The 12,020-nt window shown below is 40.0% G+C and overlaps 1 protein-coding gene across 2 annotated transcripts in view; it reads right to left on the bottom strand.

The window, feature by feature from the left end:
- Window positions 1-12,020, bottom strand: part of PATJ (PATJ crumbs cell polarity complex component) — a 340,450-nt gene that overhangs the window by 308,461 nt on the left and 19,969 nt on the right. For both annotated transcript variants that reach the window (XM_065889002.1, XM_065889011.1), the window contains exon 7: window positions 1,818-2,036. In XM_065889002.1, coding sequence (XP_065745074.1) covers window positions 1,818-2,036 — 219 coding nt within the window. The remainder of the gene's footprint in view (window positions 1-1,817; window positions 2,037-12,020) is intronic.

Genomic DNA, 12,020 nt, shown 5'->3' with positions numbered 1-12,020 from the left:
AGACTTCAGTCCTACAGCTACAAGAAACTATTCTGCCAACAATATGATAGAGCTTGGAAATGGACTGTTCCCAGAGCATCCAGATAAGAGCCCAGCCAGGCCAACACCTTGATTTAGGCTTTGTAAGACTCTAAGAAGAGCCCAACAGAGCTCACCCAGACTTCAGACCTGCAGAACTGTGGACCAAAAAAGGGTACTGCTTCAAGCCACAACGTTTGTGATCATTTGTTATACAACAAGAGAAAACTAATACAGCCACTTAGAAAAAGCTCAGCGTAAATTTGTATCTGAAAGAATTTAAAGAAAAAGAAACAAATGGTAAGCCTAACCATTGTAAGCAAAAAATATTGACCTAAAACTGATTATCATTCTTGTCTTCTAATTTAAAATATTTCTGTAAAAGAGTAAGGTGTCTAAAAACATAATACCTTGCTTTCAATTCAAAACATTAATAATAGAAAGTAAATAACTGATTGCATCAAATTCTCACTTATCACACAGCTACACTGCTTCCTCACTACAAAGTAGAAGGCTTCAGCAAACCAGAAGAATGGATGGAAAAGAAAATGGTTCTAACTAGTTTGGAGAAGAAAAGAAAAATGATTCTAATATCTCCGACAGAAAACTTCCACTCACATGGTTCCAAGTAGGGAAAGGCTTTCCAGAAGACACCGAATGGTTCCTCAAATGAATTTGAAAGGTGGCTTCCCACCCCCTTCTCACCATAATCACTTCTCTTTTCTTCTTCCTGGCTTGTCCTTTTAAAAACTATTTCTTTCCTTTTGCCTTATTATCTCTTGATTCAGAGCCTGTGAGATGGATGGAAAGAACTTGGGACTGAGGGATGGGGGGACCAGATTGAGGCAGTCAAAAGGTACAAACTTCCATTTGTACCTTGTATTATAAGATGAATATGTACTAGAGATGTAATATACAACATGATAAATATAATTAGCACTGTATGTTAGGTATGAAAGTTAAGAGAATAAATCCCGGGTTCTCATCACAAGAAAAATTTTTTTCTATTTCTTTAATTGTATATGAGGTGATGGATGTTCACTAAACTTATTTTGATAATCACTTCATGATGTATGTAAATTAAATCACTAGGCTGTACACCTTAAACTTATAAAGTGCTGTATGTCTATTTTATCTTAATAAGACTGAAAGACAAAAACCAAAAAAAGAACTTGGAATGGACCAGAAAGATCTAAATTCAAACCCCAGCTTTGCAAATTACTACCTATATGACCTTTAAAACAAGTTATTTGGACTTCCATTTCCTCATCTATTAAGTGGATGATAAGACCTATCTTGCAGAATTCTTATGAAAAATTCAGATGACTTAGACAATTCCAGGTGCTTGATAATGATTAATGGTAATGATTATTATATAACTGTAATGATTGTTAATAATCAAAATAAAAATTATTATTATTAATGTCTATTCCCTTTGGCCAGTCTGTTCTTATCAGTGATAACACACATACGCTGACCAGTATTTACAGTTTCCCCTCCACTATCTGGATATCTGTTCACCAATCTTATGAAATAGAAATGCAGGTATTATTATTCTCCAATTTACAGATGAGTAGCTCAGGCTCAGGGAAGTTGAATGACTTAACCCTGAGAAATGGCAAAAAAAAAGAAAATCAAACTTGTCTAGTGTCTACAAATTGGGCTCTCCTCTGCTTCCCTGTTGAGCACTGAGACACAACTCACACCCATGCAACACGTGGAGTGGAAAACATTTCTAATCCTGCAGTAAATCACACCCAGTACTGAATTTACCATGAAAGAGTAATTTGTATACTCACAGAACTAGGGCTCCTGTTGGCCACAGCAGGCAGGGCAACAGGTAAGGCTGCAGGGGTAGGAGGGGCTATGGAAATTTCACCAACTGGGTCTCTTGCAACAAGCATCCTGACAGAATTCCCACAGTTCCTCAGCACTTGTGCAACTTGCTCACTGGTCATTCCCTGCACATTTGTGCTACCAATCTTCAAGATGTGATCCCCTGTCTGGAGTCTTCCATCCTTTAATCCAAGGAAAAAAAAATTATTATGAGAAATCATTGCTCTAACTTCACTAGTTAATAACAATTCATCAGACCTTGAGTCGTGGCAAAATGGTTGATAAAGAAGCCATCTAAAAATGCTGAATAAAATATAATACTTTTAATGAACAGCTGAATTGGCAACAGAGAAAAGGAAGTCCTTGTAAAACAAAAAAAGAAGGGGAGGGGGCACAGGGGGAGAGTTCAAAAGGAAAAGAGCAACCAGATTTTTAAAATGGCCATTTGCTTGAGGGTATCACTTCATGCCTAATGGCCTAGAGCCAGGTAAAAATAGCCACATACGTAAGGAAGTGACCTGAAAGCCCTGGGCATTAGGAAAGGAAGAAAGTCAGATCAGAGGCCACCGACAAAAAGTGAAGAACCCTAAGGGCCGACAAGCCCAGTGACACATTTGAGGAACAGCAAGATGTCAGTGTGGCTGGAAGAGAATGAGCAAAGAGGAGAGTAGTCAAGAACCGATGGGAGGGCTTCCCTCGTGGCACAGTGGTTAAGAATCTGCCTGCCAATGCAAGGGACACAGATTCGTGCCCTGTCCCGGGAAGATCCCACATGCCTCGGAGCAACTAAGCCCGTGCATCAAAACTACTAAGCTTGAGCTCTAGAGCCTGCAAGCCACAACTACTGAGCCCATGTGCCACAACTACTGAAGCCTGCGCGCCTAGAACCCGTGCTCCGCAACAAGAGAAGCCACGACAATGAGAAGCCCATGCACTGCAATGAAGAGTAGCCCCCACTCACCTCAACTAGAGAAAGCCCGCACACAGCAACAAAGAGCCAACACAGCCAAAAATAAATAAATAAATAAATTTATTTTTAAAAAAAAGAATCGGTGTGAGCATTACCAGGGGGTCAGCAGTATAGAGCATCTGCTCTGAGCCAGGGGGAAGGGAAGTCATTGGACGGTTTTGAGCAGTGGAGTGACATGATCTGACTTATTTTATCAAGATCACTCCAGCCTTTAAGCTGAAAATAGACTAAAGGAGAGAAAACAATAGAAGCAGATATACCAGTTGGGAGGCTAATGCAATAATCTAGAAAGAGACAACAAGAGCCTGGACTAGGTTAGTAGTTGGGGTGTTCAGAAGTGAGATTCTAGATGTATTTCTAATGAACTGTCAACAGGCTCTGCTGATAGCTTCTACATGGGGTGTGAGGGGAAAATGGAATCAAAACTCTAAGGTTTTAGCCTAAGCAGCTGGAAAGATAGAGTTGCTATTGAGATTGAAAAGAAAAAAAAAAAAAGATTACAGAGGAACAGGTGTGTGGGAACAGAAATCAGGAGTTCAGTTTTAGAGATGTCTAGTCTGAGATGCCTATTAGACACTGCAAGTGGATATATCAGATACGCAGCTGGATATACAAGTCTGGAGTTCAGGAGAGAAGTCCAGACTACACATTTAAATTTGGGAGTCATGAGCATATAGAAGGTATTTAACATCATGACTCTGGATGAGTTTAGAAGAAGGATATGCAATCTTCTGTTTCTTAAGCTGGTGATATATATGTATATATGGGTAATCATTATTATTATTATTTAACACGATCTATTTCATAAACTGGATTATAGGTGCATTGGTGATTATTATTTAAAATGTGCACAGACATTTATATATACTTTTATGTTTGTATATTTCACTCATTGTAAAGTTTAAAACATAATACATCAAAAAGTATATCAGGGAGGAGGAAGAAGATGGCAGAAGAGTAAAACACGGAGATCACCTTCCTCCCCACAGATACACCAGAAATACATCTACACGTGGAACAACTCCTACAGAACACCTACTGAACGCTGGCAGAAGACCTCAGACCTCCCAAAAGGCAAGAAACTCCACACGTACCTGGCTAGGGCAAAAGAAAAAAGAATAAACAGAAACAAAAGAATAGGGACGGGACCTGCACCAGTGGGAGGGAGCCGTGAAGGAGGAAAGGTTTCCACACACTAGAAGCCCCTTCTCGGGCGGAGACTGCAGGTGGCGGAGGGGGGCAGCTTCGGGGCTGTGGATGAGAGTGCAGCAACAGGGGTGCAGAGGGAAAAGCGGAGAGATTCCCTCACAGAGGATCGGTGCCGACCGGCACTCACCAGCCCAAGAGGCTTGTCTGCTCACCCGCCGGGGCGGGCGGGGGCTGGGAGCTGAGGCTCAGGTTTTGGTCGGATCGCAGGGAGAGGACTGGCAGCGTGAACACAGCCCAAAGGGGTTAATGCACCACGTCTAGCCAGGAGGGAGTCGGGGGAAAAGTCTGGACCTGCCAAAGAGGCAAGAGACTTTTTCTTCCCTCTGCTTCCTGGTGCGCGAGGAGAGGGGATTAAGAGCGCTGCTTAAAGGAACTCCAGAGACGGGCGCGAGCCGCGGCTAAAAGCGCGAACCCCAGAGACGAGCATGAGACGCTAAGTCCGCTGCTGCCGACACCAAGAAACCTGTGTGCGAGCACAGGTCACTCTCCACACCTCGCTTCCGGGAGACTGTGCAGCCTGCCACTGCCAGGGTCCCGGGATTCAGGGACAACTTCCCCAGGAGAACGCATGGCGCGCCTCAGGCTGGTGCCAAGTCATGCTGACGTCTGCCGCCGCAGGCTTGCCACACATCCGCACCCCTCCCTACCCCCAGCCTGAGTGAACAAGAGCCACCGAAGCAGTGGCTCCTTTAACCCCATCCTGTCTGACCGAAGAACAGATGCCCTCCTGCGACCTACACGCAGAGGCGGGGCCAAATCCAAAGCTGAGCCGCGGGAGCTGTACGAACAAAGAAGAGAAAGGGAAATCCCTCCCAGCAGCCTCAGAAGCAGCAGACTATATCTCCACAATCAACTTGATGTACCCTGCATCGGTGGAATACATGAATAGACAACGAATCATCCCGAATTGAGGAGGTGGACCTTGAGAGCAAGATTTATTATTTTTTCCCCTTTTCCTCTTTCTGTGAGTATGTGTATGCTTCTGTGTGAGATTTTGTCTGTATAGCTTTGCTTTCACCGTTTGTCATAGGGTTCTGTCTGTCCGTGTTTTTTTTGTTTTGTTTTTCTACTTTAAAAAAAATTTCTTCTTAATAGTTATTTTTTATTTTAATACATTTATTTTATTTTATCTTACTTTATTTTATTTTATCCTCTTCCTTTCTTTCTACTTTTTCTCCCTTTTATTCTGAGCTGTGTGGATGAAAGGCTCTTGGCGCTGCAGCCAGGAGTCAGTGCTGTACCTCTGAGGTGGGAGACCCAACTTCAGGACACAAGTCCACAACAGACCTCCCAGCTCCATGTAATATCAAACGGAGAAAATCTCCCAGAGATCTCCACCTCGACACCAACACCCAGCTTCACTCAATGACCAGCAAGCTACACTGCTGGACAACCTATGCCAAATAACCAGCAAGACAGGAACACAAACCCACCCATTAGCAGAGAAGCTGCCTAAAATCATAATAAGTCCACAGACACCCCAAAACACACCACCAGACGTGGACCTGCCCACCAGAAAGACAACATCCAGCCTCATCCACCAGAACACAGGCACTAGTACCCTCCACCAGGAAGCCTATACAGCCCAGTGAACCAACTTTAGCCACTGGGGACAGACACCAAAAACAACGGGAACTACGAACCTGCAGCCTGCAAAAAGGAGACCCCAAACACAGTAAGATAAGCAAAATGAGAAGACAGAAAAACACAAAGCACATGAAGGAGCAAGATAAAAACCCACCAGACCTAACAAATGAAGAGGAAATAGGCAGTCTACCTGAAAAAGAATTCAGAATAATGATAGTAAAGATGATTCAAAATCTTGGAAATAGAATAGACAAAATGCAAGAAACATTTAACAAGGACCTAGAAGAACTAAAGTTGAAACAAGCAACAATGAACAACACAAAACATGAAATTAAAATACTGTAGAAGGGATCAATAGCAGAATAACTGAGGCAGAAGAACGGATAAGTGACCTGGAAGATAAAATAATGGAAATAACTACTGCAGAGTGGAATAAAGAAAAAAGAATGAAAAGAACTGAGGACAGTCTCAGAGACCCCTGGGAAAACATTAAACGCACCAACATTCGAATTATAGTGGTCCCAGAAGAACAAGAGGAAAAGAAAGGGACTGAGAAAATATGTGAAGAGATTATACTTGAAAACTTCCCTACTATGGAAAAGGAAATAGTTAATCAAGTCCAGGAAGCACAGAGAGTCCCATACAGGATAAATCCAAGGAGAAACACGCCAAGACACATATTAATCAAACTGTCAAAAATTAAATACAAAGAAAACATATTAAAAGCAGCAAGGGAAAAACAACAAATAACACACAAAGAAATCCCCATAAGGTTAACAGCAATCTTTCAGCAGAAACACTGCAAGCCAGAGGGACTGGCAGGACATATTTAAAGTGATGAAGGAGAAAAACCTACAACCAAGATTACTCTACACAGCAAGGATCTCATTCAGATTTGATGGAGAACCTTTACAGAGAAACAAAAGCTGAGAGAGTTCAGCACCACCAAACCAGCTTTACAACAAATGGTAAAGGAACTTCTCTAGCCAAGAAACACAAGAGAAGGAAAAGATCTACAATAACAAACCCAAAACAATTAAGAAAATGGGAATAGGAACATACATATCGATAATTACCTTAAATGTAAATGGATTAAATGCTCCCACTAAAAGACACAGACTGGCTGAATGGATACAAAAACAAGACCCATATATATGCTGTCTACAAGAGACCCACTTCAGACATAGGGACACATACAGACTGAAAGTGAAGGGATGGAAAAAGATATTCCTTGCAAATGAAAATCAGAAGAAAGAAAGATGGAGTAGCAATTCTCAAATCAGACAGAATAGACTTTAAAATAAACACTATTACAAGAGACAAAGAAGGACACTACATAATGATCAAGGGATCGATCCAAGAAGAAGATATAACAATTGTAAATATTTATGCACCCAACATAGGAGTACCTCAATATATAAGGCAAATACTAACAGCCATAAAAGGGGAAATCAACAGTAACACATTCATAGTAGGGGACATTAACATCTCACTTTCACCAATGGACAGACCATCCAAAATGAACATACATAAGGAAACAGAAGCTTTAAATGATACATTAAACAAGATGGACTTAATTGATATTTATACGACTTTCCATCCAAAAACAACAGAATACACATTTTTCTCAAGTACTCATGGAACATTCTCCAGGATAAATCATATCTTGGGTCACAAATCAAGCCTTGGTAAATTTAAGAAAATTGAAATTGTATCAAGTATCTTTTCCGACCACAACGCCTTGAGACTAGATGTCAATTACAGAAAAAGATCAGTAAAAAAATACAAACACATAGAGGCTAAACAATACACTACTTAATAATGAAGTGATCACTGAAGAAATCAAAGAGGAAATCAAAAAATACCTAGAAACAAATGACAATGGAGACATGACGACCCAAAACCTATGGGATGCAGCAAAAGCAGTTCTAACAGGGAAGGTTATAGCAATACATTCCTACCTTAAGAAACAGGAAACATCTCGAATAAACAACCTAACCTTGCACCTAAAGCAATTACAGAAAGAAGAACAAAAAAACCCCAAAGCTAGCAGAAGGAAAGATATCATAAAGATCAGATCAGAAAGATGTGAAAAAGAAATGAAGGAAACGATAGCAAAGATCAATAAAACAAAATGCTGGTTCTTTGAGAAGATAAACAAAATTGATAAACCATTAGCCAGACTCACAAAGAAAAAAAGGAAGAAGACTCAAATCAATAGAATTAGAAATGAAAAAGGAGAAGTAACAACTGACACTGCAGAAACACAAAAGATCATGAGAGATTACTACAAGCAACTCTATGCCAATAAAATGGACAACCTGGAAGAAATGGACAAATTCTTAGAAACCTGCCAAGACTGAATCAGGAAGAAACAGAAAATATGAACAGACCAATCACAAATACTGAAATTGAAACTGTGATTAAAAATCTTCCAACAAACAAAAGCCCAGGACCAGATGGCTTCACAGGCGAATTCTATTAAACATTTAGAGAAGAGCTAACACTTATCCTTCTCAAACTTCCAAAATATAGCAGAGGGAGGAACACTCCCAAATTCATTCTACGAGGCCACCATTACCCTGATACCAAAACAGACAAGGATGTCACAAAGAAAGAAAACTACAGGCCAATATCACTGATGAACATAGATGCAAAAATCCTCAACAAAATACTAGCAAACAGAATCCAGCAGCACATTAAGAGGATCATACACCATGATCAAGTGGGGTTTATTCCAGGAATGCAAGGATTCTTCAATATACACAAATCAATCAACGTGATACACCATATTAACAAATTGAAGGAGAAAAACCATATGATCATCTCAATAGATGCAGAGAAAGCTTTCGACAAAATTCAGCACCCATTTATGATAAAAACCCTGCAGAAAGTAGGCATAGAGGGAACTGTCCTCAACATAATAATAAAGGCCATATATGACAAACTCACAGCCAATATCGTCCTCAATGGTGAAAAACTGAAAGCATTTCCACTAAGATCAGGAACAAGACAAGGTTGCACACTCTCACCACTCTTATTCAACACAGTTTTGGAAGTTTTAGCCACAGCAATCAGAGAAGAAAAGGAAATAAAAGGAATCCAAATTAGGAAAGAAGATGTAAAGCTGTCACTGTTTGCAGATGACATGATACTATACATAGAAAATCCTAAAGATGCTACCAGAAAACTACTAGAGCTAATCAATGAATTTGGTAAAGTAGCAAGATACAAAATTAATGCACAGAAATCTCTGGCCTTCCTATACGATAATGATGAAAAATCTGAAAGTGAAATTAAGAAAACACTCCCATTTACCTGTGCAACAAAAAGAATAAAATATCTAGGAATAAACCTACCTAAGGAGACAAAAGACCTGTATGCAGAAAACTATAAGACACTGATGAAAGAAATTAAAGATGATACAAATAGATGGAGAGCTATACCATGTTCTTGGATTGGAAGAATCAACATTGTGAAAATGACTCTACTACCCAAAGCAATCTACAGATTCAATGCAATCCCTATCAAACTACCACTGGCATTTTTCACACAACTAAAACAAAAAATTTCACAATTTGTATGGAAACACAAAAGACCCCGAATAGCCAAAGCAGTCTTGAGAATGAGAAATGGAGCTGGAGAAATCAGGCTCCCTGACTTCAGACTATACTACAAAGCTACAGTAATCAAGACAGTATGGTACTGGCACAAAAAAAAAATACAGATCAATGGAACAGGATAGAAAGCCCAGAGATAAACCCACACACATACGGTCACCTTATCTTTGATAGAGGAGGCAGGAATGTACAGTGGAGAAAGGACAGCCTCTTCAATAAGTGGTGCTGGGAAAACTGGACAGCTACATGTAAAAGTATGAGATTAGAACACTCCCTAACACCATACACAACAGTAAGCTCAGAATAGATTAAAAACTTAAATGTAAGGCCAGAAACTATCAAACTGTTACAGGAAAACATAGGCAGAACACTCTATGACATAAATCACAGCAAGGTCCTTTTTGACCCACCTCCTAGAGAAATGGAAATAAAAACAAAAATAAACAAGTGAGACCTAATGAAACTTCAAAGCTTTGGCACAGCAAAGGAAACCATAAACAAGACCAAAAGACAACCCTCAGAATGGGAGAAAATATTTGCAAATGAAGAAACTGACAAAGGATTAATCTACAAAATTTACAAGCAGCTCATGCAGCTCAATATCAAAAAAACAACCCAATCCAAAAATGGGCAGAAGAACTAAATAGACATTTCTCCAAAGAAGATATACAGACTGCCAACAAACACATGAAAGTATGCTCAATATCATTAATCATTAGAGAAATGCAAATCAAACTACTATGAGATATCATCTCACACCAGTCAGAATGGCCATCATCAAAACGTCTAGAAACAATAAATGCTGGAGAGGGTGTGGAGAAAAGGGAACCCTCTTGCACTGCTGGTGGGAATGTGAATTGGTACAGCCACCATGGAGAACAGTATGGAGGTTCCTTAAAAAACCACAAACAGAACTACCATATGACCCAGTAATCCCACTACTGGGCATATACCCTGAGAAAACCATAATTCAAAAAGACTCATGTACCAAAATGTTCATTGCAGCTCTATTTACAATAGCCAGGAGATGGAAGCAACCCAAGTGTCCATCATCGGATAAATGGATAAAGAAGATGTGGCACATATATACAATGGAATATTACTCAGCCATAAAAAGAAACGAAATTGAGTTATTTGTAGTGAGGTGGATGGACCCAGAGTCTGTCATACAGAGTGAAGTAAGTCAGAAAGAGAAAAACAAATACCGTATGCTAACACATATATATGGAATCTAAGAAAAAAAAAAAAAGGTCATGAAGAACCTAGGGGTAAGACAGGAATAAAGACACAGACCTACTAGAGAATGGACTTGAGGATATGGGGAGGGGGAAGGATAAGCTGTGACAAAGTGAGAGAGTGGCATGGACATATATACACTACCAAATGTAAAATAGCTAGTGGGAAGCAGCCGCATAGCACAGGGAGATCAGCTTGGTGCTTTGTGACCACCTAGAGGGGTGGGAGGGAGGGAGACGCAAGACAGAAGAGATATGGGAACATATGTATATGTATAACTGATTCCCTTTGTTATAAAGCAGAAGCTAACACAGCACTGTAAAGCAATTATACTCCAATAAAGATTTTAAAAAAAAAAACAGAAAGAAATTAAAGGCATATAGATTAGATAAAAGAAAAAAAAAAGTATATCAGGGCTTCCCTGGTGGCGCAGTGGTTGAGAGTCTGCCTTCCAATGGAGGGGACACGGATTCAAGCCCTGGTCTGGGAAGATCCCACATGCCGCGGAGCAACTAGGCCCTTGAGCCACAACTACTGAGCCTGCACGTCTGGAGCTTGTGCTCCGCAACAAGAAAGGCCACGACAGTGAGAGGCCCTCGCACCGCGATGAAGAGTGGCCCCCACTTGCCGCAACTAGAGAAAGCCCTTACACAGAAACGAAGACCCAACAGAGCCAACAATAAATTAATTAATTTAAAAAATAAAAAAAATTTTTTTCAAAGTATATCAGTTCCATTCTACCTTTGTTTGTGAAATTTTTGAATAGTTGATCCACTTCATTTTCACTAAATTTGTTTCATCAGAAAGTCTGAATTCTCTTTACTTATCTTTACTACAATATATTAAAGATTCCAAAACGTTAACAGAACCAGTTATGAAAAATTACACCACCAGAGCACTTTACAGGATGAAAAAGTCACTTTTCATATATCATCTCTTTCAGTGAAGAACAGCCTTAAAATGAGAAAACCGAGATTCAAAAAGGTTGACTGAATTGACCAAGATCACAAAGCTAATAAGTGGCAGGGCCAAAGTTCAACCCAAGTTGTCTCACTGAAGACCTGTTCTTATTAATCATTTGTCTTATACTTTGATATCTCCAAAGTAATATCAGTAGATAATAAATATACTGTTTCCTATTCTCCAAGAAATTTCCTGTAACTGTCAAAAAGCTTGAAATAAAATGAAGATGAAAATAGATATTTTGCACCTGGGAGAGAAGGACAACCTGAGAATAGAGCCATGACCACTGGGCTAGTACAGTTCTAAGCTTCATACTCCTGGCTAAGGGAGGCACCATCTGTAAGTTCCAGATGGAACTCAGAAGAAAAAAAGTGGAAAGGAAGGAAGGGAGGGAGGGAGGGATGGAAAAGAGCAAAAGAGAGAGGGCCTTAAAACTAAAAGTCGATTCCCCATCCTTCCTTTTCTCCAATTTTGCAGAAACCTGTATGAAAGAAGGTGTTAGATCAAAACAGTGAGTAGAAAACTATATGCTTTGTTGTGAATTCTGCAGAAGGCACTAGAAGCTACTGCAAGCAAAGAGG

This window comes from Phocoena phocoena, chromosome 1 (genome assembly GCF_963924675.1).
Source record: "Phocoena phocoena chromosome 1, mPhoPho1.1, whole genome shotgun sequence".
Taxonomy (NCBI): domain Eukaryota; kingdom Metazoa; phylum Chordata; class Mammalia; order Artiodactyla; family Phocoenidae; genus Phocoena; species Phocoena phocoena.
This window is presented reverse-complemented; position numbering and strand designations above follow the sequence as displayed.